The 27892-nt window shown below is 38.4% G+C and overlaps 2 protein-coding genes across 2 annotated transcripts; both read right to left on the bottom strand.

Moving 5' to 3' along the window:
* Positions 1-1789: 1789 nt before the first annotated feature.
* KGD4 (alpha-ketoglutarate dehydrogenase subunit 4) lies at positions 1790-9530 on the bottom strand. The gene is made up of 4 exons (XM_016213889.2): positions 9437-9530; positions 4599-4662; positions 3255-3442; positions 1790-2747 (listed from the first exon to the last, which is right to left on the bottom strand). Exons 1-4 carry the CDS (start codon positions 9476-9478, stop codon positions 2730-2732), a joined length of 312 nt encoding a protein of 103 aa, XP_016069375.1. The 5' UTR covers positions 9479-9530; the 3' UTR covers positions 1790-2729.
* Positions 9531-13230: 3700 nt separating this feature from the next.
* CENPH (centromere protein H) lies at positions 13231-26450 on the bottom strand. The gene is made up of 9 exons (XM_016213913.2): positions 26359-26450; positions 24219-24274; positions 22706-22754; positions 22240-22314; positions 21263-21319; positions 18295-18358; positions 17911-17962; positions 16564-16727; positions 13231-13803 (listed from the first exon to the last, which is right to left on the bottom strand). Exons 1-9 carry the CDS (start codon positions 26433-26435, stop codon positions 13711-13713), a joined length of 687 nt encoding a protein of 228 aa, XP_016069399.1. The 5' UTR covers positions 26436-26450; the 3' UTR covers positions 13231-13710.
* Between the last annotated feature and the right edge of the window lie 1442 nt (positions 26451-27892).

Raw genomic sequence — 27892 nt, 5'->3', positions numbered from 1 at the left:
ACTCTAACCTCACTTATAGTAAAAATAAGCTAAGTAGTGAGCTAAATTTGATGGTATACCTGTGAGGCTTGAGGTTCCCAAGTGTCCTATGGTATATGAATTGATAATCACTACCTTATGCCATGCTGCTGACAAATAAATTCCTATATGTGGATATTTTAAATAGGTTAACAAAGGTGTTTAGGTGATATTCTGGGTTCATTAGGTCACTGTATATATAAAATACCATTCAACATCTGTATAGCATTTTACAGCTTACAAGGCTCTTTCACACATTGGTAGCAGCCATCTTCCAAGATGGCCTAATGATTCTTGCCTTCTGGTATTAACGGAGTGTGTAGTTTCCTCCCACAATGAAACAAGCTGTTATGTTTACAATAGAATATGGCAGAAGTGTGTCTAAGATCTGAGTCTAGATTGTAGAAGGCATTACTGTTTCCATCTTGTACGCTTAGATGACTCACTCTGGAGGAAGTCAGCCATCATGTCATGAATTTACTCAGGCAGCCTTGTGGAGAGGAACTGAGTCCTGTCAACGGCCAGCATCAACTTGCCAGCTATGTTAGTGAGCCACCTTGGAGATAGATCGTCCAGCCCCAGTCAAGCCTTCAGGTTAAGTGCAGCCCCAGGCAGCAGCTGATTGTAACCTCACGAGAGACTCTGACTGAGCAGAATTGCTCAGCCAACTTGCTCAGGAATTCCTGACCCAGAGAAAACAAGCTATTAAGTGATCATTATTGCTTTTAGCCACTAAGTTTTGGGGTGACTTGTTACAAATAGACAGTACTGGAGAGGAAAACCTAAAATTTGACAAATTAAGCAATTTGTTGATGCTTACATATATTTAAGCACCTGTAAATTAAAACAGGCCATTTACTCTGAGCCAACCCACAATTCTTTTTGTTGTTGTTAATCCTCACCCAATCTGTTGATTTTTAGAGTGGGAGGGAGGGAGGAGGTGGGGGAAACAACACATTGATGTGAGAGAAGCACATGGATTGGTTGCCTTCTGAATGTGCCCCAACTGGGGCTGGCAATTGAACCTGCAACCCAGGTATGCCCTTGACCAGGAATCGAACCTATGACACTTTGGGTGCACAAGCTGACATTACCACTGAGCACACCGGTTAGGGCCAACCCAGAATTCTTTTTATGACACCATCCTCCTTGGGAGTTCATCCTATGACAGCAATTTCCACTGACATGCCTTTTTGCCTTACCTGTACTTACAAATTCTGTAAAAGTGATATATTTTTTCATTCTGACTTTTATGGTAGCAGCTGTAGTACAGGTGACCCCCAGACAGATCCAGTATTAGTGTTTCTAACTGCTGGCCCACAGTCTTACTTATGCTACTCTTTATTACCTGAACCCACTGTTACTAAAAGGAGGAAAAAACAAAAAAACAAAAAAAAGCCCTGGGCTTCCTTTTACTGAAATGCAAAAGCTAAGGAAAAAAAAGAATAGTGCTAGTTTTTAAGAAAATTTTCCAAATAAAATTTAAAAACCATACCAAAAAAACATGAATCATGTATTTTCTGAGTCACCAGGACAGCTTATTGCTAGCACTAGACTTCTACCTCAAATCCAAGTTGGGCAACATTTATACTAGGCCACAACACAGAATTTACAAGAGAAGCAGATCAACTTTGGAATAGTAAAAAAACCCCAAAAAACTAAAGATTAACCCATAAACAACTGGGCAATACTCAACAACTCTACTCATCTATTGCTTATAGGCTACCTTTCCTATTAGGGATAACTTCTTTAAAGCATATTCTAGAAATCATTAAAGTTATGGAAGAGAATTTATTTAGCTTTGTGAGGCTTCACTTTCACAATAATAATATACCCTTGGCACAGGAAGACCCTTTTAAAGTTTCATAAATTTCCTTAACAAGGTAAATACTTAGGTTGATTTTATGAAGCTTTCAGACATTAAGTTTGAGAAAGTTAATGGTTACCACGATTTGGATACATTATTACAATCAAAACAGTAAAGTAAACCAAAGACTTTCTTAACACCCCTGAAAACATAATAAATTGCAATTTCTAACCAAACATTTATACCTATGCTATATTCATTTTGATCTGATTTTATACTGATATTTTTTTCTGAAAATAGGTTACAAATAATCAAATAGTGTTAACTCCCCAGTCTTAATACCACAAAGTCACTGGATTTCCCTTGCCTATATTTTTATTTAGAGTAGGATGTGCTTGTTAAGCCAGTCATACTCCAGTAACTTTGTGAATGAAAAAAATGTTAAGAGAATTAAGACCAACTAATGGAGTCATTATTTCATTTATCCTCATTCAATTTCAGGAAATCACTTCCAAAAAGCAATTCTGCCTGATAAGCTCATGTCTAAACAGAAACAAAAGTGAAATGATGGGAAACCTATGGTGGTTTACTAGACATTGTGTGCTTTTAATAGTTCAACACTGGTAATACTTGATAATCAAAAGTAAATTAATAGTAACATTTTTAAATGTGTACTTTAATAAGTATAAAGTATATAAACAATTAGGTAAGCTTGTGGAGCTGACCAAGATACATAAATTAAGAGATACAAGTGTCTATCTAAATTTTCTCTTTTTCTTTTTTTTTTCACAGAATATTTATTAAAGTTGTTGAATGTATAATTTCTCATCTGTCATTTTGGAAGTCCTTTATTGTAAAGACTATTCTTTTGTTTGATAACAAACAGCAGCCACAGTGTCAGTGATTATTCTGGACCTCCACGCTGAAAAGGAAAAAATAAAACAAGATTAGGTGTCAAGTTTACAGAAAAAATGTTTTCATGGCTACTATACAAATTTACACTATTTTAAGCAAATGATCTTTAGCTTTTGAAAACAATTTTGGGTTTTCTCATTGCTTTTGGGCACTCATAGAAATGTTATAAATAATTTCAGATCTGGAAGGGACTCAGGTTGATCTAGATCAGTGGTCCTCAAATATCATAGTCTCAGAAGCCCTTTACACTCTGAAAAATTGAGAACCCTAAAGAGCTTTTTTTTCATGTGGTTATACTGATGGTTTCTACACATATATTCCTTCATGCACATTAACTGAGGGCTTGGACATGGTTTATTTCTCATAGTCCTGGCCTATCAGACCATCTGTGTCTTAGCTATGGACACACCATGACAAGACAATGGGAAAGGCATGTAAATCAGCATATGAAATTCTAAAAGCCAAAAATGTTAAGGTGTTTTACATAATATATTGATAAAGACCAACAACATACTTGGATATATTCAGCTTCTTCCTGAGACATAAGTTTCCTTCTATATTTCTGAGGTAAAGTTTTTATTATTTCTGCAGTGTCTGGTGGACCCTGATACATCAGCCAATCTGGTGATTTACTTCCCTTAGAATGTTGTGAAATTGAAGAAGAGTGAGATGGTAGTCCTGCTGATCTTGAAACTTCTGATACTGAAATTTAAAAAAATGTAATTAGAGAAACTGTGCAGGTGTCTTAAAATACTATTTTGCATTCTCTATTATTGAATAATCTAGTCATTCTTGAAATAAGTATTGTAATTCTGAGAGGTAAGTATTGGAGAGTAACAGTTGGGTAGAGCTATATATAATTTCATAAAGTTTTAAAACAAGGAGCTAGTTAAGTGAGTTACTAAATTGAACAAGTGTGTAAAATAATGAAATTTCTAGGTAGTGGAGTTCAAGCCATATAATATAGATAACCTACATTACTTAAGTTTTGTCATATGGTGGATAGGTAATATCTTACAATGGGGAATAAGAACTTTGGTAACTATAGATGAAATTCATTTTCTCAATACCTTTATACTTGTTTATCACCTATATCTTAATTCTTCAAGAATTATAATAACTTAAAAATATCTGTATAAAATTTGTTAAAACTCTCCCTGAATTAAGAATCAAATATCTTATAATAAAGACAGGGACAGAGGCTCTGGTAAAATGGAGAGGTCAGAGAAAAACAGGACTTGTTCAGAATCTTCAGTTAGTTTATGATTGCTAAGGTCTACAGCAATCAAGGAAATATTTACTGATTGAATGAACAGATAAATAAGTGAGTGAAAGAAAAGGTTAGCTGGGAGAGTAATGCAGAAATGGTTATTCCTCACAATATCTGCAAATGTAAGTGTGGGAGATTATTCTAAAGGATAGAAGGAAAGAAATGTAGAACAAAAATTCCCCTTCATAATAAACTTGAAGTCATTAAAAATTCAGAGACATCTGTTGAGACATTACTTTTTTAAATGGAGGTAAGAAGTTAATTTCTACTTGCATGCATCTAAGCTACAGAATCTACCTGATTTTAAAATAATAAATATGGCCTGTAATAGGATATTCATGTATAACTATACATGTACACCTTTTTAAAAAAAAATCTATGTCTTGGCCGGGTAACTCAGTTGGTTAGAGCACTGTCCCGATACGCCGAGGGTTCAATCCCAGTCAGGGCACATAAAAGAATCAACCTATGAATGTATAAATAAGTGGAACAACAAATTGATATTTTTCTCTCTATCTCCCTCCCCCTTCCTTCTCTAAAAATCAATAAATGAAAATTAAACAAAAAATAATCTAAAGTGCAACTTACCATTGGGTTTGGGATTGTCTCTCCTGTCAGGGAATCTTATTAATGGAGTATGTGGCTTGACTACCTAAAGGAAAAATAAAATGCATAAAAAAAGATGAAACACTAAAATCAACTCATTATATAAAGATATATAAGAAAATCTGAGCCACACAGATACCCCTTCATTACAATAAAATTACTTAGTATTTGACAGCGATTTTAAATTTTACTATTTTATTCTTCTCCAACCAAGGCTGGTCTATGAATTATTTTTTACTTTTAGTTTTTAAAGTCTTTATTGATTTCAGAGAGAGGCAGGAAGAGAAGAGACAGAAACATCAATGATGAGAGTCATTGATCGGCTGCCTCCTGCACACCCCCTGCTGGGGATCGATCCCGCAACCTGGCCATGTGCCCTGACTGGGAATCAAACCGCGATCTCCTGGATCCTAGGTCGATGCTCAACCGCTGAGCCACGCCCGGCCAGGCTAGTCTATGAATTATTAACTTGTTTATCTTATCTGCTATTCATAACTTTGTACTTTATACATCATAAGACATTTTACTGTAATGCCAACTGACCTCAAAGTCGACCCTATGAAAAAGATGACACGACTTTATGTTGCATGACATATATCACCCTGCTGATTGATAAGAATTGGAAGCTTCCTGACTTGTATTGAGTGTTGTTTTCCTACTCTGTTAATATCTAGTAGCTTAGAATAGGTCAAAAAACATATTGAAAATTAGGTAATTAAAAAAATAGTTTTTCTAACTACAAAAGTAACCTGTGCTCTGCGTAAAAAATTTGGAAAAAATGCAGAAAAGCACAAAGAGGAAAACACTATCTACAATCTACAATCCCAAAACCTACATAAAATAGGTTTAAACATTTGATAGCCCTTTTAGTCTTTTTCCTGTACCCACAGAAATATGTACTTCTTATTGACCTAATTCATCATGCCATTTTCATCCCCATTCAACCTAGAGCTTATGTCCTCTGCCAGGAAATCTCTCTCTAATCCCACCCATCTCCATGCCTCCACTTTCAACTGACTGCTTATCTTTTTTTTTAAATATATCGTTACTGATTTCAGAGAGAGAGAGATAGAAACATCAATGATGAGAGAGTTATCATTGATTGGCCTCCTGCATGCCCCCCACTGGGGATAAAGCCCCCAACCCGGGCATGTGCCCTGATGGTGATCAGGGGGATCCAAGGTCGATGCTCAACCACTGAGCCATGCCCGGCCAGGCTGACTGCTTATCTTTTAAAACAGTTCAAATATCACTCCTCTCAAAGCAACTTCCCGATTCCAAAATCTAATACTTCTCCTCTGAGTTTCCACGGTATCCTGAACATCTTAAGAATGTTGTGCAGCTGACTGATAAATGAGCCAATGCTTTACAGGAGAGCTAAGCTCCTGGAAAGGCAGAGTTAGAGAATCAAGCACTTTTGCAGCAGTGCCTGGTACATAACATAGTAAATGCTCAAGAAACATCTGCCAAATGAGTGAATAGACTATTGGTAAGGTAGGACTAAGTATATACACATGTGAGTATGTATACACACACTTAACAATACAGGGGATGTGCAAAAGTAGGTTTACAGTTGAAATACAAATAAATAATACAATAATTAAATAATAATACAAGAATAAAGGATACATACATACATACACCAGAGAGAAAGAATCCATTTCAACATTGCTTTTGTACACTTAAAACTATAATGCAATATGCTCTTACAGATTAAATTCTCACACTAATTGGGATTCCCCTTTTTTAACAGAAAATTTAAAAAATACAAAAAAGTAGAGAGAGTAGGATAATAAGCCCTGATAAACACATTACACAACTTCAACAGAAATAGTCAATCTTATTTTATCACCCTTTTCCCTATAAGGGGAAGAAGTTGATAATTTGGACTACACTAAAAAGAAAAAGACCTTTCACTCAAAAAAAATATATAGCATATCCAAACTTAAAAAAACCAACTAGTTAAAAAAATTTTATAACAGGCCAAAGGTTAAAAGCCATACTATATACAGCACTTGTATGTCCTCCCAGCTAATAAATGAAAGTGGCTCTTAAACGTATGAAAGGACGGCCAGCCTCACACATAGGAAGAGAAATGAGAGGTTCAAACTACACAGCAATATTTTCATCAATTAGGTTTTACTAGATTGTAATGAACAAGTTGGGTAACGCAAGACTCGGGAAAGCTGCAGGGAAGCAGGTGCTCATTCGTTGCTATAGGAATGCAAAACGGTATAACCTCTATGAGGGAGAAATAAGCCTAAAACACAGTTCATTCAGCCTTCTCTTACCAGCACTCTCAACGCCCCCCGCTGGAGGCTTATTTTCACCTGCAAATCTCAACCCCTGAATTAACCCATCCATCCATCTTCCCCTGTCTCATGCAGCCAAAAGATTTCCTAAATGACAAACTCAGCTCTCTGCTCTTACTTCAGCCCAAACATATCAAATATATACTGCTTGGCATTCAGTGGGCATTTAATTAATACCTGTAACTTACTCTTTTAAAATTACCTCTGAATACCCTGCAGTCCAGCCAAATCTCTCTGCTTAATGTTGACACCATGCTTTGTGAATTTCCATGAATTTATGCCAGTGAGTCTGTTGAAATACTACCGTTTCTTCAAGTTATGGATCAACAGCCAAATTCCAAGCTCTATGGAGGCACCATGTCTGTCTTGCTGGCACTGCAGTCCCCAGCGCTGAGTGTAGGCGTGGAACAGTGGTCCTCGATAAATTTTGCTAATAAGTAATTACTACATGCTAGCACAGACTGCTTTGTATTATGAATATGAACCAGTCTTTGCAGCTGTTAGGAGACAGACCATTCCTTATTGTATACCTCACAGTATCTTTTTTTTGCATATATCAGTAGTTTATTAGTACTGTGTACTATTCCATTTTAACAAATTACCACAATTTTTTTTATCCTGCTAATGGACATTTGGATTGTTTTTGGTTTGGGAGTTAATATGGATAACATGGCTATGAACACTTTTATGAGTTTTTTATATAGGTATATGCACTCATTTCTCTTGTGTATAAACCTAGGAGTAGAATTACTGGGTCAAAGGGTAGGTATGTTTAACTATTAGAGATGGACAAAACAGTTTCCCAAAGTGGCTGTACCATTTTATACCCCTACCAGCAATGTATAAGCGTTTTGGTGCTTCACATTCTCATCAATTGGTATTGTCTGTCTTTTTCATTTTAATCATTAGGTGGGTGTAGTTGTACTTCCTGGTTTTCATTTGTATTTTCCTGGCAAGTAATGATATTAACCAACTTTTCACAGGCTTATTGCTCATTTGGATGTCTTCTGTTGTGCAGTATCTTTTTTTTTAACCCATTTATTTTTATTTTTTAAAAAATATATCTTTATTGATTTGAGAGAGAGGAAAGGAGAAGGAAAAAGAGAGATAGAAACATCAATGATGAGAGAGTCATTGATCCGCAGCCTCCTGCACGCCCCCGACTGGGGATCGAGCCTGCAGCCCGGGCATGTGCCCTAAATGGGAATGGAACCCGATTGCCTGGATCCTAGGTCAACGCTCAGCCGCTGAGCCACGCCCAGCCCAGCCGGGCTAACCCATTTTTAAATTGGGCTATATATTATGAACAACAGTTCTTTGTCAGATGTTCGCCTTATCCTCACAGAATCTTAAGTTAATGCTCAATAACTAGTGAAGATCATTTGTTGCAGTGGGACCAAAGACTGGGATCTAGGATTATCTTTCAGAGTGACACAATTTTTAAAAAATCCTCACCCGAGGACATGCTTATTGATTTCAGAGAGAAGGGAAAAGAGAGAGAGAAACATGGATGTGAGAAACATGGAGATCGGTTGTTCCTCCCGGACGGCGGGCTGGAGATGATCCAGCAACCCAGGTATGTGACCTGACGGAATCGAACAATCGAACGGGAAACCTTTGATGCAACTGGGCCACACCGGCTAGGGTAGGCTGACACAATTTTAAGAAAAGGTCGTTTAAGAAATATACTTATGCAAACGGAAATGCAGTTCTCATATCAAAGTTAATCATAATACACTTGAAGAGTTTAAAAAAATCGTGTAAACCAACCACAAAGGTGGAGGCTGTGTTCCTTCATATCCAGTTCTGCCTCTCCTATTTAAGCTCGAGACCACAGCTGGAGAAGCAAACACAAAAGCTACCGGGAGTTAGTAACTAACGTGGATAAACTCAGGACAAAGGCTTGGGAAACCAACACTCAAACATACATACAGTTAAACTTAATCTTTTTTCTCTCCCTTTTAATTCCCTCCCATCGGGCCTGTAACCAGACAGCTGAATTGGTGGGGGAGACCCGAACCCCTGCGAGGGCGCAGCCAATTTAGCGCCGTTCCCAAGACCTTGAAGGGACACCGGGTCAGCGCAGGGCCCGCTGCCTTTCACTCGCCTCCGCCGCCTCCCTCTGATTGGCTGATCCGGGAAATCCGGACTATCCCAGACGCCGATTGGCCAGGCTACAGCCGGGCAGCCTCGCCCGGCCTCCCAGGAGGCTAAGGAGGTCCTCGCGGACGACAGTCCAGGGACCCCAACGCGGCTCTGTGCCTACCTGCCGAGATGCGACATTCCCGCGGCCTGGCTCGAACCCTCAGCTCCGGTCACCGGCTTACTACCCGACCCAAGGGGCTCAAGGTCTAATTCTCACACACACCCCCGGGCGGCGCCGCTGGCCCTGCTGAGGGCCGCGGGCGCCGCGCAGTCTCCGCCACCGCCTTTTCTCCCCAGCGCGTTAGCCGTGGTCTGCACCATCCCTACCGCCCTCTCTGCGGAAAGGCTGCCGAAGCTCTTTACCTGAACGACCCTGCTAGCAGACGCCATCTTGCTGCCCATCATGACCCCTGAGAAGGGGCAGCTTCCGGGGCGCTAGAGAGGCGCAGCAATAATAGGAGTTGCGGGCAGCGGGGGGCGGGCCTTTCCTGTGACGTCAGGGGGCGGGGCGAGCGGGGATCCTCCTCCGCCATGGCACTAGCTCTTTGCCTGACCCCCCCCCTCTTCCCGCCTAGAAGCCACGTGTTTCCCGTTGTTTGGTTTTGCAGACGAATGTTTGTTAGGTTAATTTTGCTCCTTAGGGCCATTTCCTCTTCAGAAAGCCAGTTTCTAATTTTAGTATAGTCCAAGTTTAAACTGAAAATTTTATAAGTAATACAAGTAATACAACAGTTTTGTTTAAACTTGGGAGTTAATGGCAAGCTAAGGAAGAGTGGTCGATAACGGTCTGTACAAAACCACCGCATGCCCTTATTGGCATGGCTTGATTTGGAATTGTTTTTTCCACTATTTGTCTTGACATTAAACTGCTGCCTACTTCAGATTTGGGAGAACTCAAAAGTTCAAGTTTTTCTTTTTGAAACATAAGCCATCTATATCATCCTCCAAAGTGATAGTAAATTCTATGATAAGTATTGTTTACATTGTTGTAATTTTTAATACACAGTATGTTGTGGCTATTCTACATAACTTTGTGGGTAATGTAGCCTTAAGCTATTATACTTAGAGTGACAAATTTGATGATCTAGGTCAGTTATTTCTAGCTTTTTAGAAATGTAAGTAACTGAGCCCAAATGTGTGCTCTTCTAATTCAGTATGTCTATGGAGACCAGAAACCTATTTTTAAAAAAGCTTTCAGCTCTAGCTGTTTTGGCTCAGTGGTGAGAGGGTCCAGCCGGGGACGGAAAGGTTCTGGTGTTCGATTCTGGCCAAGGGCATGTACCTCTCAGTTGCAGGCTCCAGCAGGAGGCAACCACGTGATGTCTCTCTCTCTCATGGATGTTTCTCTCTCTCTCTTTCCCTTGCTCTCTCTCTGAAAAAGCTTATTTCTAAATGTTGGCATTCATACTCCTTCACAGAGTTTTTATCCAGGCCTCTCTTGGATTAGTTCTCGGATAATGATAAAAGTAGCTGAAGCTGAGGCCCTAAATCCTGCCTTCTCTTCTTGTTGCTCAATTTCAGTTAGCCTTCTGTCGTCAGATCATTTGCTCACTCACCCCACTCAGGGCCCCCAATTTTTGTCTATATTCTCAATACTATTATTTGGCTATTTTCATGGACCTGGAACATGCCATCTGATTCTACTTCTTGTATTGTGTCTTCTTAAAGTCCCTATCTTACCTGGCCTTTGACTCCTATCTTGTTCCATGTACCCTGTTGCTGACACTCGCTGTAGATTTGTCAGGTGGAACTCAGCATGCATGACAGCCTCCTGATGTGATTAATACAATATAAAGTACCCAGTACAACTTTTAACTTTTCTTGATAAAAGAATATGAAACTACGTTTTATAAAATAGATCTGTCAACTGTAACAGAAACTTTAAAAAAAAGCAGTTGACCAGCCAGCATGGCTCAGTGGTAGCGAGCATCACTCTATGAACCAGGAGGTCCATGTTTGATTCCTGGTAGGGGCACATGCCTGGGTTGTATGCAGGTTTGATCCCCAGTAGGGGGCCTGCAGGAGGCAGCTAATCAATGACTCTCATGATTGATGTTTCCCCCTCCCTTCCTCTCTCTAAAGTCAATAAAAACATATTAAAAAAATTAAGCAGTTAAAAATGAGAAAAACAAAAAAACAGAAACAATGAAAAATAAAAAATAAAGTGGTTATATCTAATTTCTAGTTTACAGGAATATAGAGATGAAAGGTAGACAAGAACAGAAAGTTGTAGACAGATCAGAATAGAGAGCTTCCTACAGGGCAAGTGTTTCTCAAGTCAGTGACTAAGAAAAATGGGGTGGAGAGCTTCATCATCTCTGTTGGAGCTACTCAGTTCAATTCAACTCTATGCTATTGTGGAGGGAAAGCAGCCATAGATATTATGTAATTGTATGGGCGTGGTTTTGTTTCAATAAAACGTTATTTATAGAAATAGGCAGCTGGTAAGCCATAGTTTATTGGCTCTGATATTGATGAAACCACCAACCAAAACCACCATTACCACCATCAACGTTTGTGTGAAAAATATTTTAACAAAAGCACCACTAGCCTGGATTTTAAAAGACGGATATAAAAATATCTTTCAGCTCCCAGATGAGAAAGCTGCTCAGAAAGGCATACTCTCTAATGCCCTCTTTAGATATGGCCAAGGTAATGGTAAGGGAGAAGCTCCCAACAGGCAGAATGAAGAACCATGGATGAAGAACTGCTTCCACAGAGCACTAGAGCCTAATCTGAAGATGTTCCCTATCCCTAGGAAGGAGCACCTTCTATCAATTGCCAAGCTATATTTCAGAATTGCTCCAGACATTGTCCACTATTGTTTGCAGCAATAGAACTTTTCAGTTCATAGGTCTACATATCAAGAGCCACATCTGACCCTGATGTGGACTATCAGGAGATCCTGAACTTTGAAAATGTGATTGGATGACATTGTTAGCTTATCTTCCCTGCAAACGGATGTGTCTTTTACTCACAGAAGGGAAGTTAATATTTGAGACCAAAATAGCAGACTGGGAGACTGTAGTCTTTTCAACAAATATCCATTTTCTGTCCCCACTCTGAAATCCAGCATGCCCCCTGCCAGGGGAGAATCACTTTCCAGCCCCATTGATGTTGGGCTGGTCAGTGGAACCTGGGTAGATAGAACATACACCTCTTCCAAATAGAAACTTTAAATGTGCTTGTGTAATGTGACTTGGCCTCCTCATAGCCATGAGAGTTTCAAATAGTGGCTGCTCCTTCAAGCCTGGCTCCTAGAACGATCCGCCAAAACATGAATCTAGGATAGAAATAACTTTTTTATAATGGTTTGGGGTTTTTATCCAGTAGGATTTCAGAAAAAGCTAACACAATATCTCTCTCATTTTTGGACTGTAAGAGGGAACACACAGGATAATAGAATCCCAGGAAAACACAACAAGTTTTTCAGATACTGATAATCCATTGAGGTGGGAGTCACTAATATAGTGTGCATATGATTTATTTAGTGCTGTACCTTTGGAGCAGTAAAACATTTTACAGAATGTTTTTCTAGAAGAAAAATATGACTTGTTTTACAGCAATTTATGTAGGTAATTTCCAAGAATAATCTGGCAAAAAGAATTACAAATAAATTATAATTTATCAAAAATGAAGTAAAACTATAAATATTCCCAAGAAGTGTTTAGCATACAAATTTAGGCAAATCTCTGTATTCTTAATATTGATCTAAAGAACAAATGTCAAATGTTAGTACCAACTGCAGTGCATCAAGATGGAATAAAAGTAAAAAAGTGGCAAGTTCTATTTTTTAACTTATAAAAGTAATGCATAATAAATGCAGACATACAAAAGAAAAAAGTCACAATTCCTCTAAATAACCAAAACTGCAAACCTTCTGGATATCTTTTTCTTAAAGGCTGAGCTGCTTTATTTGGGTCTCTGTTTAAAGACGTAGATGGGGGTGGGGTGGGGAAACTGAGATGTTGGGCAAATGGTACAAATTTACAGGTAGAATCTGAGTTTTGGATATCTAATGCACAGCACTGTGATTATAGTACTATATTATATACTTCAAAGTTGCTAAGATACTAGATCCTAAATGTTTTCACCAAAAAAAATAATTATGTGACGATGGAGATGTTAGCAAAAGCCACGGTGGTCAATTTAACACGCTATAAACCTTAAACTTACACAACGTTATGTATCATTTATATCTCAAAAAAAATCTATAGTGAGATAAATCTAAAATAAGATTTGAGTAAAATACAGCTGACAGTTAAAAAAAATAGATGTGGATATGCTTTTCTAATTTTTTCTAGTATTTTGGTTGACAAAGAAATGCAGGGAGGTATTCCAAATGAGAGTTGGGACTTCCAGGAATGTAGAAAAATGTCCACATTGAGTGGACTAGATGATGTCTTTCCAGATCCTTGCAAGGCTAAGATCTTCACATTTTTTTTTAGAGTATGCCAGTCACTTTAATATCATATTTAAAACAACAGAGTCCATTTGATAGTGTTAAGCTTAAAAAAAAATTGCAGTATAAGTTCCAAAACCACCAAAAAAACCACCAAAACCACATTTCACCTGAAATTTGCTATTTAAATGACACATCAAAGACAGAAACAAATAATGCCAAAATAGAATTCTCATTAGATCATAGTGAGATTCTTCTCAAGTTGCAGAACAGTTTCCTTCAAGGCAGAATCCTCTGCCCAATTGACTTTACTTCCCAAGATGAGGTTCTATAATACAAAAAAAATTTTTTCAAATTAAAGTTTTCAGTATTTTTTAACTTTATTTTTATTGTTGACACTGTTATAAATGTCCCCATTTCTCCCCGCTTTGCCCACCTCCACCTAGCCCCTGCCCCCACTTCCCTCTGGCCATCACCACACTGTTGTCTGTGTCTTAGGTTATGCATATATGTTCTTTGTACTTTTAAAAACTTAACAAGCTCTTAAAAAACCCTCTTTTAGCCTGACCAGGCGTGGCTCAGTGGTTGAGCATCAACCTAGGATCCCGGAGATCGAGGTTCAATTCCTGGTCAGGGCACATGCCCAGGTTGTGGACTCGATCCCCGGTCGGGGGGGAGGGGGTGCAGAGGCAGCTGATCAATGACGACTCTCTCATCATTGATGTTTCTATCTATCTCTCTCCCTTTCCCTTCCTCTCTCGGAAATCAATAAAGATATATTAAAAAAAAGCAAAACCCTTTCACGAATCTTATTAAATAATTATTTAACTAGGTGTGAAGATTAATCTGTGATCATGAGAAAAATAGTAATACATTACTATTATTTTTTACTTTAGAGGGAGAGGGAGAGAGAGAAACATAGATGTGCAAGTGGAACACAGATCAGCTAGCTACCTTCTGCAGGCCCCTTACCGGGGATAGAGCCTACAATCCAGGCGTGGGCCCTGATGGGGAATCAAACCAGCAACCTTTCTGGCCAGGGCAAGTAATACATTCTTGTATCATCATTTCCATTTTCAGCAAAGCTTCAGCCTTGATCCCCATAATGCTAGGGAGTATTTACAATGCTGACAAGTTTTTATGCTTTATCAGTTTTTGTGGGTAGTTTTACCTACTTAGGATACTTGCAGTGGTGACCAAGATTAAAGGAAAAAGATTGCAGCTGTGGTTCAGAGTTCACTTGTACTTCTATGATGAACAAAAATTTAAGCCTAAATAATATGTCCTATTTTTAAAATGAGGTAAAAGAAGAGCTTAGTTCTCAGCCCTTGCAAAGTTTTCAAGACCCTGAAAAAGGTGAAGAACATTTTTTGTGGTAGACAATGGAGGAATGATTAGGGTCATAATTAAGGAAAATTCTGGACATTATTCTTTGAAAAACTATATGATACTGAGTAACTGAAATATTGTTAAAACCAATTTTAGAATATTAGTGGTATATTATTACATATAAAACTTTGGCCTATATAAGACACGTTCTTGCTACAAGTGAATAAAAGGGCTAGGGTATATAAATTCAGTCAAATTTACAAAGGAAGATGGACGTAAGCTTTCAAACATGACAACCCTGGAAGGCTGATCTTCCATTAGGAACAAAGAGAGCTCCCAAGTTGGTCAAATCTATGCTCTGTTTAACAATGCAATGAGTTCATTAAATCAAAATTAACACCAATTTAGAGAATATAAATAAAAATTAAGAAATGTAGAATAACTGAAGTTTCAAAGCAGTAGGACGAAATGTGTGCCAAAAAAAATTAAAATGATTCTTAGGATGAAATCCTCCACTTGAGGTTAGCCTAGGGGATCTGATTACTCCTAATTGAATCACCCACTGCTACTAGAGCAGGTGTAAGACCTGGGGAAGAATTTATGGTGAGACATAAGACCTCATTTTCTACAAGGATGTACTTTACAAATAATAGGCATTTACTTTACATATAATAGTTTTAACTGTGCATCTTCATAATTGGAAACTGGTAATTTAAGTATTACAACAGTTCCAGAGACATTTTATAATTCAAAACTTAAAAAAACACCCTTCAGAATAAAGGAATGGGACACTTAAGATTTAAAACCTGACATGATAATAACTACCTACATTTACTGAGAATTTACTTGGAGCAGACACTATGCTAAATGGATTAACATGAATTATCTTCTTTAGTTTTTGAAAGCACTCTTTCTAAACAAGGATACTGACACTTAGATAAGTTAATAATTTGCCTTAACCGGTTTGGCTAAGTGGTTAGAGTATCGGCCTGTGAACTGAAGCGTCCCGTGTTTGATTCTGGCCAAGGACACCTACCTTGGTTGCAGACTCGATCCCCAACCCTTGTCAGGGCACATGCGGAAGGCAACGAATTGATGTGTCTCTCTTACACTGATGTTCCCCCACCTCCCTCTCTCCCTTCCACTCTCGCTGAAAAGCAATGGAAAAAATATCCTCGAGTGAGGATTTTAAAAAAAAAGTTAATTATTTGCTCACGGTCAGCAACTATTAGGTAGCAGTCAGGATCTTAACTTTAGATTCCCATCACCCCATCCATGTTTTCCCCCAACTCCCAAATTGGGGTCTAATGCTCTCCACCATTATATCATTCTACCACAGAGCTGCTAAAAATCATTCCATTTTAATTGCCATAATGAAAAATCAAAGCCCTAAACATTAAATACACATGAATTCCAGATATATGTAAACAGACCAGTTTTCAGTACATAATTATTTTTTTTTTGTTAAACCTCACCCAAGGATATTTTTTCCATTGATTTTTTTTTTTAAAGAGGAAGGGAGAGAGCAGGGGAGGGAGAGAGCGGGCAACATAGATGTGAGAGAGATACATCAAATTGGTTGCTTCCAGCATGCAACCTAGGTATGTGCCCTTGACAGGCAATCGAACCCTCAGCCCTTTGGTTCTTGGGCCAATGCTCTATCCACTGAGCCACTAACTGGAAGTAAGTCTAAAAGTAATAGTATCAATCATTTTTAAAACAGTTCTTTACCTCCCTTCTTAGTTTATATACATGTTACCTGGAATACATGTTGAATAACTGTAGTAATTTGTATCTCCGTCTGTAGCTTTTGTTGTAAGGTCTTTATCTTGTCTGAATTTTCCATACTGTCCAAATCATCTTTCTGTTTGTTCTTTTCAGTCTGTATTTCTAAAAACTTACTTTCTGAAGCTCGTTTTAATTCTGAGGTTAAAAATAAAACAATATACTATATATGACAACTCCTACAAACAAGAATCTTTAAAAATTATAGTTACTTCAGTGAAAATTTTTAATGAAGAAGAGCATTTTAGGTTGCAGTTCTATTCTGATCTGAATATGACTTCCCTGGTGCAAAATACCAGTATCTTAATTTTATACTTAGCAATGCAAATGTTCAAGGTTTTTATGTTGACAATAATAGCTGTCAACAAGTGTTTGAAGTGGCATTGTGTCAAAGAGGACCTACTCTGGGTACGAAAACAGGAAGGAGGAATATGTAAACAAACAGTTTTCCCTCCTTTATTTATAAAATGACATATCACCAAGTTAAATTTTCAGTGAAAAGTAAGGTTCCCTTTGCTAGGGATAAACACCAACCAATTTTTATAATTCCTGAAATGTTCAAAGAATGAAACTACTTGAAAACATAAATGGGCATGGCTCAGGAGCTTGGCTCCTTGACACCAATGTATCAAAAGTAGGTTGGAAAGCAATGGAAAAATATTAGGCATCCAAAGGGTAATTAGATCAGATGACCAAGACTACTTCTGACCCTGACATTACTTAAAACCAGACAAAACTGTATATTTAAAAATATAAATCATGACTACACTGTTAAATGAAAAAAGCATTATACAACAGAATAAAGTGATGCCAATTTTATAAAAAATAAGCACTGAAGATCTCTTAATTGGTAAAATATTTAACTTTTCCTACATATACTTTTCTGTTTCCAAATTTTCTAGAGAATGTGTACTACTTTTGAAATAAATATTTCAATAATTTCAATGCAAAAAGCCATCTCATGTTCAAGTTAAGAAGCTGTAGAACTATATGTATCAACCGACCATTTAAAAATTAATATATAAATATGTCTAACTGTGGTCACACAGGAAGGAGGCATGACTTTCACATTAGACTTTTCTGTATCACTTGATTTTCTGCCACTGAGAATTGGTTACTTTTGTGATTTAATGTTCTAAACCAACAAAAATATATCAAGCAAAATGCATTTTATATACAACTTTTAAAATTGCCACATCTAAAATTTTAAGGAAATTTGAAAATTAAGAAATTTCTCAGTAGTTGAGAGATGTGGCCTCAACAATCTCAATAGTAAGTAAAAACGTATTATACAAAAAAAACTAAACACTGTTCTACATACCAAATCTCTTCTTTTTAACATCAAGCAGTTTGTTCTCCAAATTCCAAGATTCCTGTTATTAGAAATAAAAAGATTAAGGCATATTACCTAAGAACAAACCTGTAATATTTAAATCACTGAATTTTATCTTAGTTTGTTTTCAAAAACTCCAGTTTTTAATTCCTTCACTTCCACACAACAAAAGAGGAGACAGCAGCTTAAATTATAAGGAGACACTTAGCAACATAAGCAAAAAATAACAGTTATGAAAAAGAGCGAAAACTTAAGGACAGTGAATTCCAACCATACCAGTCCCTTTGGACAATCCTATTTAATCATATATAACAGCAAGAAAGTGTCACTGAAATCATGAGAGTGCATAAGCAGCCTAATGTGCAAAGTTACCTGCTGTGATTTCATTATTATCCTATTTAACTCTAATATGTGTTTCATGTTGTCCATGAGCTCACTGAAATGGAATAAAAAAAATGTTAACCTTAGTTAAAAGTAATCAACCTCATTAATGAAGGAATCAATTAGAACATATTCACTTTCAGTAATACACTTCAATAAAAAGCCATCATTTAATAAATTACATCTGGAAAAGTTTGATGTAAATTAAATTTCTGTTTAAAAATACAGATGGCCTGGCCAGCGTGGCTCCGTGGTTGAGCATCGACCCATGAATTAGGACATCGCTATTCGCTGTTCGATTCACCATCGGGGCACATGCCTGGGTTGGGGGCTCGATCCTCAGTAGGGGGAGTGCAGGAGGGAGCCAATCAATGACTCTCATTGATGTTTCTCTCTCTCCCTCTCCCTTCTTCTCTCTGAAATCAATAAAACATATTTTTTTAAAAAAGATGCATTTGCCTGGAAAAATTTTTGGTCACAGGCAATAAAAAATATCAAATTTAAGCATGTAAGAACATTTCTAAAAATCTCATATTTAGGGAGAAAATAAAACTCTTAAAAACTTGCTAATAAGTTGCTTTTTAAAAAAAACCAACAACTTTATTTTTAAAGCAATTTTAGGTTCACAGCAAAACTGAATAGAAAGTAAGTCCATGTACCCTCTGCTCCTACACACACACAGCCTCTCCCACTATCAACGCCCCCCTGCCAAAGAGGTCCATATGCTACAAATGATAAATATTTATTTGACACATCATAATCACACTAAGTCCATAGTTTACATTAGGGTTCCCTCTTGTTGTACATTCTATGGATTTAACAAACATGATTCCACCACTCCAGTATCATACAGAATAGTTTCACTGAATTAGCTGCTTTTTAACCCCTTTTCTTCAACAAAGATTTGCCAGTGCCTACTACATACCAAGAACTGTGCCAGGCAGTAGGAATGTAAAACAGAATAAAGCACAGTACCTGTTTTCAAAGGGAAAAGAGCCTGGTTGGGGAGAAAAATAAATCCACAACTATAGTATGGTTCCATTACAATAAGTAATGGATATGAACCATTGTTAAGAGTTGTGCAGAGTGGAGCAAGGGACACCCTCAAATCTTGAAGGACATGAAGTAATTACCTAAGTGAAGTAGTTTGGGATGGCTAGAGCCAAAGGGTGTGAAAAACAGTTCTACTTCAAACTGCCACAATCCCTTGAGAGGTTTGTTAAATGTAGACTGCCAGCTGCCCTCCCCACCAAGCCCCACTGCCAACCCTGTACCTTGGTTTTTAGATTCAGAGTCAGTAGGTTTGGGATGGGACCAGCAATGTGATCGTGAAATTATGAATTATTGTGATATTGTAGGAGTGTATTTTGGAGGCTGAAAATGGGGAATGTTTACATAAATGTGAAAGAGCTGAACTCATTTTCTGCTGGTTACAGCTATACTTGGTTGTAAACTTTATGAAGAACCTGTCCTGTATCCCTTTAACTCAAGAACGTTTCAAGCTCTCATTTATGGGGGAGCAGTAGTTAGTGAGCTCAAGTTCATATTTCAGAATTTATGTAACCCTGGATTTTTTTTTAACCTATGTTTTTATTGATTTCAGAGAGAGGAAGGGAGAGGGAGAGATAGAAACATTAATGATGAGAGAGAGTCACTGATCAGCCACCTCTTCCTGCATGCCCCCTACTGGGGATCCAGCCAGCAACCTAGGCATGTGCCCTGACCGGGAATGGAACCACAATCTCCTGATCATAGGTCGACGCTCAACCACTGAGACACATTAGCTGTGCTGTAACCCTGGATTTAAACAGAACACTGGGGGAATAAGTCTGAACTAAGACACCAAACTAAGACGTCAAGATAGGGGAAATGCCCAGATCCATCTTAGTATTTTTCTACTGCTCATGGGAGGGGATTTTTATATTACATGATTTTTAGAGCTTTGGGAGACAAGATCACAGATAAGGCTCCTAAGGCCATATATTTAGAACCAGATTATAGAGGACCTTGACTGCCAGTCTCTATTTTATATTCCTCGGCAAGCTGTTTAACGTATACAAGCTCATTTTTACCAATGAAAAATAAAGGGTATACTTTCTATCTACCATTGGGTTGTTGTTAGATTAAATGAGATAGCATTGTTCCTGGTTTTCAGTAAATAATGCATAAAATAAAATTTCAAACCTTCCTTCAAAATTATCAGACTATATGGTTAAAACCTAAATTGCTTCTTAGCACTGCAGTATGAACAAGATGTCAGAGGGACTATAAAAATTGTTGTAACTGCCCTAGCTTGTTTGGCTCAGTAGTTAGAGTGTCAGCCCAAGGACTAAAGGGTCTCAGGTTCGATTCTGGTCAAGGGCACATACCTCAGTTGCAGGTTCCATCCCCGAACCGGTGGGCACGTGTGCAGGAAGCAACCAATTGATGTGTCTCTCTCATATTGATGTTTCTCTCTCTTTCTCCCTTCTACTCTCTCTGAAAAGCAATGGGGAAAAAAATCAGGTGAGGATTATAAATAAATAAATAAATAAATAAATAAATAAATAAATAAATAAATAAATAAATAAAGTAATGCTGAGAAAGGTCCACAAAAATTCCCATCACTTTTCTTATTCCCCAGATAAAGCTGGTTGGCAGTGACAGTTAAAAAACAAAACAAAAATCATGAGCCCTGGATGGTGTGGCTCAGTTGGTTAGAGCATCACCCTGTACACCAAAAGGTCACAGGTTCGATTTCCAGTCAGGGCACATACCCAGGTTGCAGGTTCAATCCTGGGTTGGGGCCCATATAGGAGGCAATCGATCAATGTTTCTCTATCACATTGATGCTTTCCTTTCTCTTCCTTTCCCTTCCCCCTCCCTTAAATGAATAATAATAAAAAATCACGAAACTAAAGTCATTATGCAGATCCCCTTTCTTATTACCATCCTTACCAAATGCAGAAAAAAATACTACCTAGTCTGAACGTTACTTTTCTCCAGTTTTTTTCTAAGTGCTGTGGAAAGTTGCATCCTATGAGAGAGAAAAAGTTTGTGTTAGAAAACATGGATAACATTTACAGTACATTGAAAAGAAAATTAAAAGAATGAAAAAGATCAACAAGGGCCTGAAATGGAGAGTTAGGAAATACAAAGCCACGCTTAACTGTAAACTTTAAAATATGCCTACATATAAACAAGCTCCATAAATCACTTTTAAATGCAAATAGCTAGTAAATACGTAATAATAAAAAAGCAATCAACTCAGCAATATTAGAGCTCTTCCCTTTTGTCACACACAAGAAAATTCAATTCATTAAAAGGTGGTATCTTAATACCTCTAAAGTCACCTTAGTTAAAAAATATAACCTATATAACAGGCCAGCATATGAGATGAGGGGAAAAGCTCACTGCTGAAGCAATTAAAAGTGCTTTAACCACTTTTCAGTTAAATGTATGAAGAAATTAATCTAGGAAGGCCAGAAATACAAGAAAGTAGTTTTAGAAGTCATTTACTTAATTGAGATTAATTCAGATCACAAAATCTGTAAGAGGCCTAGCACAAAGCAAGCACTCAAATATTTGTTGCATAAATTTTTAAACACAGACAAAAAACTTATAATTAAAAAATATTTACTTTAAACTCAATGACAATTCTTTTACTCAATTAAGTTACTGGAATAAATAAATCCACGTAATCCTTTCAACACTGAAAGGGATTTAACCTCACCTTTCTGTGGTCTTGATTTGACATTTCCTTACTAACCCTGTATTATGCAGCTTCTTCAAATGGAGTTATGAATGGTGTGACTTCTCTCAGGGTTCAAAATTTGTGTGACCATTATCTAATCATCATTTTGCTTAAATCATTTAGACTAAAATATTTTCTCCACCTCAAACCATACCCATTTTGCATTCAGTTCACAATACTTATATCTGAAATGTAATAATTACCTGTCTAATGCAAGCTTTTTCATTTCAAAAGCTATTTTCACCTCTTCAATTTCATTTTCCAGGTCTTCAATTTTACTGTCAAAGAAGCATAAACAAAAGAATTTCAGCACTATCAGAAAAAGTCACTATTGGAATAAATGTTAAAGTAAGCCTTTGAAAAAAGTAACATGGCTCTATCTAAATTTAAGTATTCTATAGGCTCATAGCATCAATGCACTTACAGATTTGCTAAACTGATGCCTCCTAAAATACTTTGATAAATATCTTGTTTATGGGGGAATGCCAAAAGTGCTAAAAAGATCATCCATGTACATGTAAGTCTACATCCCATACCAGCAAGTTTTCAATACATGCATGACAAATTACTTGGGAAATAAAAGGGGGGGGAGGGAGGAAGGCAATATTATAAGATGGATATTATTAAATTTTAGTGAAAACCACAAATAAAGTTTAAAATATGACATACGTTTCAATTTGCTTTTCTGGAATGATTTCTTCTGGAGTTTTTTCTTCATCTACAAAGAAATAATTTTTTGAAGTTAGCAACATTTCAGAACAGTGTTGTCCAGGAATATAATGTAAGCCACAAATAGAAACCATATATATAATTTTTAATTTCTAGTTTCCGCGTTACAAAAGAAACAAGTAAAAATTTTAATACAGCTTATTTAACCCAATAGATTCAAAATAGTATCATTTCAACATGTAATCAACTTAAAATTACTAATGAAATATTTCTTTCTTTCTTTTTTTAATCCTTACTCAAGGATATTTTTTCCATCGTTTTTCAGAGAGAGAGAGAGTGGAAGAGAGGGGGAGGGGAGAGGAGAGAGAGAAAAACATAGATGTGAGAGAGACACATCTATGGCTGCCTCCCGAACTCGCCCTGACCGGGGCTACGGATCAAGCCTGCAACTGAGGTAGGTGCCCTTGACCGGAATAAAACCTCAAACCCTCAGGCCAAGGGCCGATGCTCTAACCACTGAGCCAAACCTGCTAGAGCGCTAATGCAATCTTTCACAATCTTTACTTCTGTGTGCATTTTACATTTACAGCCCTTCTCAATGAAGACGAACCACATTACAAGTGTTCAAACAGTCACAGAGCTAGCGGCTACCACATTGTACAGAACAGTTTTAGAATTGTAGAAAATAAAAGGGAGTAATAAATGAACAAGAGCAATATAAAAAATTAACTATGTCTATATAAATTGGAAATTAAAAATACCATATACAACTGTATTAAAAAACATGAAATACTTAAGAATCAATTTAACAAAATACGTGTATGACCTCTACACTGAACACTACCAAGTATTTTACCGGAAAGATATACTATGTACATGTATTGGGAGAATCAGTATTGCTAATATAGCAATTTCCCCCATATTGATCTAAAGATCCTAATCAAATCCCAGTCAATACAGGTGCCCTGTTCATTCCAGGTCAGGGCACAAGCCCAGGTTGCTGCTCAATCCCCAGTAGGGAGCGTGCAGCCGGCAGCCGATTAATGTTTCTCTCATAGATGTTTCACTCTCTCTCCCTTCCTCTTTCTAAAATCAGTAAAAGCATATTTAAAAAAAAAAAAAAAAAGATCCCCATTATCCAGTGCTTTTCAAGATATAGGTCTCAGACCACTAGCTTCATAATTATCTGATGTGCTAATTCAATCTTCAAGTTAGTTGTTGATGGTACAGCAAGTTCTAGGATTCCTAAGCCCACTGGGATTTTTCAGTTCTCTGACCAATAGAACTTAATTGTCTTGTATTGTTATTTGTTTTATATCTATTTCCTGAATCCCTAACTAGTTCCGGATGGCCAGGGCAAGCTGTTTTTGCCTTCCCACATGGTATAGTATAGCATTATGCCGTCACTCCTATTCCCAAAATAAATAATTTTTTGTACAGTTGATTTTCTTTTCGCCAGAGTGCTGCTCATCATCACACACACAAAACCTTATTTGAAAATGCAAAAACTTACTTGCATCAACCAATGATTTATATTCCAAGAGTTGTTGTTGTGTCTGTGCCCTCAGCCTGAAAACAAAGAAAAAGAGAAAGATGTATTTATTGAGGTTTTACTCATCACTGTATGATAAAGCAACTCATTTTTTGGAAGCTAATGCAACAAAATGAATATAAATAAACTCAGCATTAATGTGTCCTAGTTTGGGCCTAGCCTGTTTGGCTCAGTGGTTAGAGATTTGGCGTGTGGACTGAAGGGTCCTGGGTTCGATTCCGACCAAGGGCACCTACCTCAGTTGTAGGCTTGATCCCCGGCCCTGGTTGGGGTGCATGTGGGAGGCAACCAATCAATGTGTCTCTGTCACATCAATGTGTCTTTCTCTCTCTCTGAAAAGCAATGAAAAATATATCCTCAGGTGAGGATTAAAAAAACAAAAATTATTCTAGTTTGGCCTCATTTTCTTTAAAATGGAATACGGCAGAATACAGCATCTGTGACGAAAAGTTAAAAATTTGATTTTTAAATTTATTTATTTTATTTTTTACTTTTTTATTGAATTTATTCAGGTGATATTGGTTAATAAAATTATATAGGTTTCAGGTGTATGATTCTAGAATACATCGTCTGCATATTTAAATTTATCCTTAATAGGTCATGGTTAATGAGAACTGCTACACAAAGAACTAGATCAAAATGGGGAAGTCACAAACACTAATGAGTTACAACCAGATTGTAACACGTTCAGGAGATCGAGAAACATAACAAAGATACGAATTCTTGGATAGATAAGTCATAGTTTGTCCTTAGTCTACTTAATTAAAAATCTTACATGAACTAAGTAGAAAAGCTATGGGTAAATGGTAATTAGTTACTAAGTTGTACTTATAAGATGTTTCACACTTACATGGTAGTTTCATAAATCTGAAACTGTTGCTTTGTGACAAAGTCACAAACAAGCTAAGAAACATTAGACAAATTTCTAAAGCTCCATACACAGTTCCTTGTTTCAAAATTCCAAATGAAAATAGCAATTTGTTAGATGTTAATTAGGCTAGCATTTTATAAGACAGCCTGAAAGATTAGTTCCTTTTTAGGTGGGATGGGAAAGCTCTTATATCTTTAATGTTTTAGGATTTTATATTACAAGTAGGAGGGAATTTTTAAGTGAGGGTGAGCTTTATTAGCCAAAGTCCTTTAAAGCAGTGGTGAACCTGAGAAAGTTACAGTGCTTATTTTAAAAATAGCCTTGTTATGATTTAGAACAGTCTGCAAACTTATTTTGTAAAGGACTAAGTAGCAAATATTTCAAGTTTTGAGTCATATGGTCTCTGTTCGATGTACTCAACTCAGCCCTTGCAGCAGGAAAGCTGTGTTTCAGTAAGAATTTCTTAAGGGCAATAAAATTTGAATTTTATATAATTTTCAGGGGTTATTAAATATTCTTCTTGTAATTTCCTCCCCAGCCCTAAAGACATAAAAACTATTCTTAGTTTGAGGGTGGTCACAGAAAAACAGGCAGTAAGGGGAACTTGGTTGTGGTTTGCCCACTGGTCTAGAAGACCCATGCCCCTTCTCATCAAACCTTCCCTTAGCAACTGCTTAGTGGAAAGGTATAAAAATCACTCCGTTGCCCCTGGCCTGGGTGGCTCGACTGGTTGAGGTTCGGGTTTGATCCCGGTGGGGGTGCGTGGGTCGGGGTTGCTGCGGGAGGCAGCGGCCCACGTACAACGTACGAAGCTTCTGGATTGAAAAGGGCCGTAGGTGTCCGCTATACAATAAAGGGGAGGGCAGCCTACCTCCAGTAGCTCGAGGGTTTGGATGCACCCCGCAGACCCGCTTGAAAACCGCGGCACCAGGGAGTGAGGGGTAAGAAAGCGGGGAAACCACAGCTCCGAAGGCTCAAAGGGCCCTGGGCACTACGCGGAACGCTCGCCCCAAACCTCACTGAACCCCTCTAGCAACTGTGACAGGAGGGTGTCCTTTTCCTCTCTCCTTTTCGGAGACGAAGAACGGGGTTTAACGAGCTTGATTAAGTGATGTCAGCCACTCGGGGACCTAGTCTGAATTCAAAACATTCCGGCCATTCAGGGGGAGAGGCGGGGCTCCGGGCCACCCCGAGCTCTCGGTTCGGGCCCAGCGGGCCAGAGGGAACCACCTGAGCAGCAGGGTCATGGGGTCCTCTCCGGAGTCCGCGGGCTCGGCGGCGGCTGGCTCCTCGGGCGGCGGCTCCATCCCGGCTCCTGTGGACGGCGAACAACTACAGCGGGCGACCGATGGACGCTCTCGGAAGAGACCGCTTTTCCCGCCGCCGAAGTGACGCCCGGAAAGGGCGGGTGAGCGCGCGCCCCGCCCTTTCCGCTCTAAGGCCCGCCCCTTCCGTCTCGCTATTCGATTGCCGCAGTTACCGCCGACCCTTTTATGCCGGCTGCAGTGCTTTAAAACGTGTACAAACTACTAGTACAAGAGGTTCGAAGAACTTAAAGAGTCAGCTCTTTCGGGGCTGGGCTAGAGGCGGGCCCGAGCTGTCCGCGACGCGCTCGGCGCTGTCGGCTGCCGCCGCCTGCACGGTAAAACCCCGACTCCAATGCCCGCTCGGCCTTGGCTCTGCGGAACAGCCGCGTTTTGACCCGTGTTGGCACTCTTTCCAGGCGAGGCCTCGGGAAACGGGTGTGCCGGGTAGGCTGGGGAAGAGAAATAGAAGAGGCTTACGAAGACTTTGACCTGAGCTTATAAAGTTCAGACCCCTCGTCTGGCGGAGGAACGAGTGGCCCAAGTTCAAAGACACCCCCGGGAGGCCACCTGCGAGGCAGTGCAGATGCCCGAACCCCAGACTTGCAGCGTGTTCCTCCGCTATTAGTAAAATTCGCAGTCCTAGCAGAGTTGGGTGCCCCCAAGTGGCAGCCTGTTGATTCGGCAGGTTACGTTTGAGCTTTCTTAGGCAGTGAGCGGGAAATGGAGAAAATGCAGGGCTTATAAATGCCTGGTTGAGCTACTTTTTCATTATGGACCGTGGTGTAAGAGACCATGTCCTTGCAGCGGCACAAGCCCAGCAGCTCGAGTCTCTTAACGAGATGAGCATTCCCTTCTATAGCTAGTTTCCCGAGTTATACTTGATCGCACAGCTCCCCACTCTTCCTCTCCATTATCAAACACAGTTCCTGGTAAAAGATTCAAAAGGCACCGTTGGATATAAATGTAAGGTTCGCCACTCCAACCCCCAAATTCCTGTAAGAACACTTTCTCCCCTCTCCCCAAAAGTGATCCTATTGGTTTTTTCCACTTTACCCAGATGTCTTCCAAAGTCAGCCTCACACTTTTAAGCTGTTGCCTATCAGGTGTCCACTGGCCAAATTTGGGACAAAGACAATGCAGTAGTTCTCCAAACTGAGCATTCATCAGAATCATGGGAAGGGCTGGTTAAAACAGATTGTTAGGCACCTAAATTACTGAGTTGCATTTCTAACAAGTTCCAGGTGATAAGGATATTGCTGGTTGGGGATAACACTTTGAGAACCACTGCAGTAATGGATTTTTTAACTAATTTAAAAAAAAATCCAGAGTAAAAAAAAGTGAAGGTGTGGCTGGGGAGGTGTTCTTTAGAGAATATCCAAAATATATAGAAGGAATAATAGAATTACATAACTATCATTACGCCACTCGCAGTGAGATGATTCAAAGCAAGGAACATT

Source organism: Miniopterus natalensis, chromosome 3, assembly GCF_054644295.1.
Source record: "Miniopterus natalensis isolate mMinNat1 chromosome 3, mMinNat1.hap1, whole genome shotgun sequence".
Taxonomy (NCBI): Eukaryota; Metazoa; Chordata; class Mammalia; order Chiroptera; family Miniopteridae; genus Miniopterus; species Miniopterus natalensis.
This window is presented reverse-complemented; position numbering and strand designations above follow the sequence as displayed.